The following is a 6,000-nucleotide window of genomic DNA, read 5'->3' as shown; positions in this document are numbered from 1 at the left end:
CCCATAGGTGTCTCTCAAGGAGAGAGAACCATCTCGTTATAGGAAACCACTTCCACAAGGTGGCGCTGAGTTAGAAACCCAACTTTTTAACAAGCCCTCTGGGCTCCACTCATCTTTCCTGGTCTTTTTGTGGGCCCCACTCTGGATGTAGTGCACAGAGGCGCACACTGCAACATCAGGGCCCAGTGCAGAGCGGGGTCGGGAGCAAGCGAGGTAAGTTTATTTTTTAACGTCCTGAGAAATATTTTTTCCTCCTCCAAATCATAGGTGCATCTTTTATAGTCCGAAAAATATAGTAGCCAAGCAAGATCCCCCCCATCCCCCAGCTGGGTGCCCATTGGCAGTACAGAGTAGTTCTGGGTGCAATGCCTTGGATTCAGCCAAAATCGAAAGGGAGGAGGGAATGCAATGACAACTAAGGGGCTTAATAGGAGTGGTGCTAGGAGTGCTACAGCCGGCCCCTTGATGCTCCAACTGCCCAATTTCCATAAGGATAAAAATCATCTCCACAATGCTGCAACCTACAAAGCTATTGTTCTAATAATAATAATAATACCAGGCACCATGCCTGATTACATAGTGCGATGATGCTGACTGAGGCTCTGGTAATGGCGTCTTTATCTCAGCCCGCTTTCACACGAGCGAGTTGTACACTCCGGACTCTGAGAACGAGTATAACAGCTCCCGTCCTGACCTCCCAGCACTGCTGGCATTGCATATATTGATTTATGATGCTATGTAACCCTTAGAGGGCTGGAATGTATTGGATAACACTGATATAATGCTGTCAGTGTCATCTAATACATTCCAGAACTGTAAGGGTTACATGGCATCATAAATCAATATACTGCTATGCAGTGCTGGGAGGTCAGGACGGGAGCTGTGTTATACATTTGGAGTGCACAACTTGCGCGTGTGAAAGCGGCCTTAGGCATTAATTGAAACCGCCTGGGGGGAGGGGGGAACATTTAAAGTAACCAAAAAAATTAAAAACGTGAAGGTGGTGTCATTATTTGTTTTATAAATTATTTCACCTTTTGGAATCGCTCAATAACGAGGGCAGCGGTGACATGAGACGCCCGGTAATTACCTCTAAAGTAGACGGGTCACATTGGGGTCGTGGTTTGCACAGTTGTAGTGTTTATTTACATATGATACAGACATGATAAAGTGCATCAGATCCTGCATGGTCCGCCGCCGCCGTCTCTAACGCTACGTGCTCTGCTTGCGCTTGTCGATGTGCGGAAGCATCTGGGGATCAAACACGTACTTGAGGTAGCGGTAGATTTCCTCGGCCTTCTGTTTGCTCACACGTCCTTCACTTACAATCTCTTCTACTGAGCTGCAAGAGAAGAAATGAAACTGAAGCCAATCACCTGAAGACGTTCTTCACACAGTCGGGGGCAGGTTTTTATTACTGCATTCTATATGGTTCTCAAGTTTTGCCCGGTTGGTTCTTTATTAAGTTTCCAGACTGTGTCCGCTGCAGGGCCGATCTGTGGCCCTTGGCTCTAGTGTCCTGACGTGTCAGGAAGGTAGAGCTAATGCCGCAGGTCAAAGCAGCGCTGATGGGAGAAAATAACCATCAAGATTAAAAAGGATTCTAGCCCAAGATAATAGAACGCAATAATAGAAAAAAAAAATGCCCCCAAAAGTGCCAGGGACAGTCACAAGTCACAAAATTTTGGCAAAAAATAAGATCTGACTGCACTGAATGAGCCCCAAGGCGTTTCACATTTGCAGCAGGGAACGCGGGTGGAGAACAGCCTGTCAGATAAAGCCACCTCCTTACTGGACCCCATTGACTCTCACCGCTCCGGACGGGTCTGTTTCAGTAACTACTTGCGTCCCCCCCCATGTAATAATCCTGGAGCAGCTGTTCTTAGGACTCTGTTGTACCATTTATTATTCCTGCTAGAAGTTGCATAAATTAGGTACCAGCCGTTTTCAATAAAGGTCCAGCTGGATGTCAATGTCGCCAGTTGGCAGCATGTCCCTGCACAGTCTGACACCATCCAATCAGTGCTGCCAGAGTCAGACTGTGCAGGGACATCCCCCCCCAAAACTGGTAACACCCAGCTGGACCTTCATTGCACGCTGCTGTTAGGGCCCTTTCACACTTGCGTTGTCCGGATCCGGCGTGTACTCCATTTGCCGGAATTACACGCCGGATCCGGAAAAACGCAAGTGAACTGAAAGCATTTGAAGACGGAGCCGTCTTCAAAATGCGTTCAGTGTTACTATGGCAGCCAGGACGCTATTAAAGTCCTGGCTGCCATAGTAGTGGGGAGCGGGGGAGCAGTATACTTACCGTCTGTGCGGCTCCCGGGGCGCTCCAGAGTGATGTCAGAGCGCCCCATGCGCATGGATGAGTGATCCCATGCGACACGTCACCCATGAGCGTGGGGCGCCCTGACGTCACTCTGGAGCGCCCGGGGAGCCGCACGGACGGTAAGTACACTGCTCCCCCGCTCCCCACTACACTTTACCATGGCTGCCAGGACTTTAGTGTCCTTGCAGCCATGGTAACCATTCAGAAAAAGCTAAACGTCGGATCCGGCAATGCGCCGAAACGACGTTTAGCTTAAGGCCGGATCCGGATTAATGCCTTTCAATGGGCATTAATTCCGGATCCGGCTTTGCGGCAAGTGTTCAGGATTTTTGGCTGGAGCAAAAAGCGCAGCATGCTGCTGTATTTTCTCCGGCCAAAAAACGTTCCGGTCCGGAACTGAAGACATCCTGATGCATCCTGAACGGATTTCTCTCCATTCAGAATGCATTAGGATAATCCTGATCAGGATTCTTCCGGCATAGAGCCCCGACGACGGAACTCTATGCCGGAACAGAACAACGCAAGTGTGAAAGAGCCCTTACTTATATTCATATTTCCTATAGGAATAATAGAGCAAAGAGAGATGCTCCAGCATTATTGTTACATGGGGTACGTGAGTAGTCACAGAAACGGACATGGCAGGAGAGGCCTTCTTTAAATCTACTTGGGATATCGAATATTACACTCTAGGTACAGCCATTTAAACTTCCAGCTATGAACTGATGTTGATGCCCCCATTAGGACTGCAACAATCCCACTGTACCACATACCTGGACTAAGACCACCATAAGTGATCAGCGGGGGTGCCGGGAGTCAGACCCCCGCTGGTGTGATAAGGACCTGTCCTAGATCATCATTATCAATTCCTGGATAACCCCTTTAAGGCCTCATGCACACGACCGTTGTTTTGGTCCGCATCCGAGCCACAGTTTTTGCGGCTTGGATGCGGACCCATTCACTTCAATAGGGCCGCAAAAGATGCGGACAGCAAAGAGTCCGCATTCGTTGCTCCATAAATAAATATAACCTGTCCTATTCTTGTCCATTTTGCGGCCAAAAATAGGCAGTTATAGCAATGGCTGTCCGTGCAGTTCTGCAAATTGCGGAACGCACACGGACGCCATACATGTTTTGCGGACCGCAAAACACACAACAGTCGTGTGCATGAGGCCTAAGGCTGTACGGGTCTGACCTCAGGGACACCCACAATCACTAGAAGATGAGCCGGCGAGGGATCAGGTTGGTTTCAGGCTGTACGTTCTGTTCACATCGTGTTAGCGTCTACACCAAACATCCGCACCGGCTCCATGCACTGACTGAGGCCAAGTCCTCCTGGGCTCCAGCGGGTGGCACGGCGGCCCCAGGACATGCAGATTTGTTACTGTGCAGAGAAGCTTAGTTGCCTATGTTTTCCTAAGCAGAAGAATCCCATGGTCTACTGGTTTATAGTATGGGAACCTACGGACGAAGCCTCAGACATGATGTGAACAGAGCCGTACAAGTCTGCCCCCTTCAGATGTGCGGTATGTCTGCCAGAACAGGCTACCGGACAAGTGGAAGATCGTCTGGACAAGCAGCATGCTGTGGTTTGTGTCTGGACGATCGTCAGCCAGATGCCATTATACTTCTATGGGGCCGGAACGCAAAGTGCTGATGTGCAAGAAGCCTGTTATTCCTCCTGGAAACGTGTGAACATTCCCCTTGTCTGACACCATTACTGCTGACCGGGCAGTTTGTGTGGAGACACATTCACACATTTCCAGGAGGAACTACTGAGAAACCATAGGGATTTCTGGGATTGTCCAGACCTCATGGGGGTCTCTTACCTGTTCGCCATGCGTCTGACAGAAGGGAAGCCATGACACAGGTTCAGGGCAGCGATGTAGCTGACGCTGGGGATGGACAGGTAGAAGTGCAGCGCCTCCTGCTGGTGCCCAGAGACTTGTGTGGGCACAGTTATCCCGGCGTCTTTCCTCTGCTCCAGGGACACCAGCTTCTGCAGCAGCCCGGCCGTCTCCTCTTGGTCCAAACTGAAGAGAACTTGGACCCCGGCTCCGATCAAAGCGGACAGTGTGTTGTCGTAGTACCGGGTCCTCTGGAACAGCCGCGATGTTTCTCCTGCAACATGAAAGGGAAGAGTTTAGAAAGTAATATGGCTGCAGCCATTGTCCCTATAGCTGGGACCCCCGGTGATCGGCTGGGATCTGTGGAGAATCCTTAACTGCACTGGAAACAGAGGCCGGTCTGTGTAATGTATGCTAGGCCCCCTGCAATACCAGACAAACCCATGGGCAGGAGTGGCGCTATTTCCAGTCTCCCAACTCCCTTTAAAAGGAAGGTCTAATTATATTCAAGGGTCAGGCCGCCGCCGAAGAAGAAACGGCCGTACAGTGCATGCTGTAAACATTGCAGCGCCACCGCATCCCTGCTAAGCAAAACGGCAGCGGTCACGTGGTTTACAGAGGAGACCGACGGCTGCGCTGGACAGGAACCTTGGGTGGCACAGTAAGTGGTTATGTGAGGAAACCCCATGGGGGCTGACCTCCGCTACTCCGGCTGTGGTAAAACTACAACTCCCAAGATGCCCACTTTCTTGGCTGTTCTCTGAACCCCACAGAAATGAATGCAGCATGCTGGGAGTCGGAGTGCCGGAGGTTAGCCATCACTGATCTAGGCAGCTGGGGGGCTTCATATGTAAACAGCACGGCGCCCGTCATGTCCTTACGTAACCACCTACCTTTCCATCCAAGGTTACAGAAATGGATGCAGCAGACTTGGGACTGCCTCCATTTTGCCTTGTGAAGTTTACACAGGAAGCCCCCCTCCCCCCCACATGACCCTGGCTGACCTGTTACATGTGCTCCTGGCAACTGAAGGCATCTGATGTTTTATTATAAGCAAATGAGCCTCTGGGAGCAACGGGGGCGTTACCATTACACCTGGAGGCTCCTCTATGTACCCTGATTGACAGGGCCAAGCACTATAAACCTCGTCACGCCTGTCTCTGTCAAAGTGTAAAGGGTGCGGCAGGAGCAGAGCCTCTAGGTGCAATGGTAACGCCCCCGTTGCTCCCAGAGGCTCATTTGCATATAATAAAACATAATTTTTCTCAGTAATGCTGCCACATATGAACACGGGACCAACACCGATGCCTCCAGCTGCCGCGCGCTCATGTAACAGGTCAGCCGGCGTCATAGGGACAAATCTGCTGACAGGTGCCCTTTAAAGATGTATTTCAGGACTTGTCTTGAGAGCCATCCTTAGGATGCCAGGAGTCGGGCCCCCACTGATTAGCTGTGTGATGGGCACTGGCACATAATGGGACTGAGTTTACGGTATGTTTCCAGGTCACTACACCACGTGCAGGCCAGCACCCCACGGCTCCGGTAAACAGCTAATTGGCGGAGGGTCGACTCTCAGCATCCTAAAGGGAGTTCATCAATATTAAAAACCCTTTCTAACTCTGAATTCCCAAGTTTTCCTACGTATCTGAAAATCAGATATTTAAATCAGCCCCGGCTCTTCTGTCAGCGCCATGCGCAGAATTCCTGCGTCGGGTCGTGCCTCCTTCAGGTCTGACTGCTGGGACCCCCACAATCACAAGAGTGAGGTCGAGCGTGTGCGGCCACTGAATTCATTCTCTATGGGACTGCTGGAAATAGGGGATC

The 6,000-nt window shown here is 50.7% G+C and overlaps 1 protein-coding gene across 2 annotated transcripts in view; it reads right to left on the bottom strand.

Moving 5' to 3' along the window:
* Nucleotides 1-1,116: 1,116 nt before the first annotated feature.
* Nucleotides 1,117-6,000, bottom strand: part of FANCM (FA complementation group M) — a 98,386-nt gene continuing 93,502 nt past the window's right edge. For both annotated transcript variants that reach the window (XM_040411359.1, XM_040411361.1), the window contains exons 22-23: nt 4,159-4,450; nt 1,117-1,342 (exon numbers count right to left, since the gene is read on the bottom strand). In XM_040411359.1, the coding sequence (XP_040267293.1) occupies nt 1,213-1,342; nt 4,159-4,450 (422 nt within the window). In that variant the 3' untranslated portion in view covers nt 1,117-1,212. The remainder of the gene's footprint in view (nt 1,343-4,158; nt 4,451-6,000) is intronic.

Source organism: Bufo bufo, chromosome 11, assembly GCF_905171765.1.
Source record: "Bufo bufo chromosome 11, aBufBuf1.1, whole genome shotgun sequence".
NCBI lineage: Eukaryota > Metazoa > Chordata > Amphibia > Anura > Bufonidae > Bufo > Bufo bufo.
Note: the sequence above shows the minus strand (reverse complement) of the source record. Positions and strands in the feature narration are given on the sequence as shown.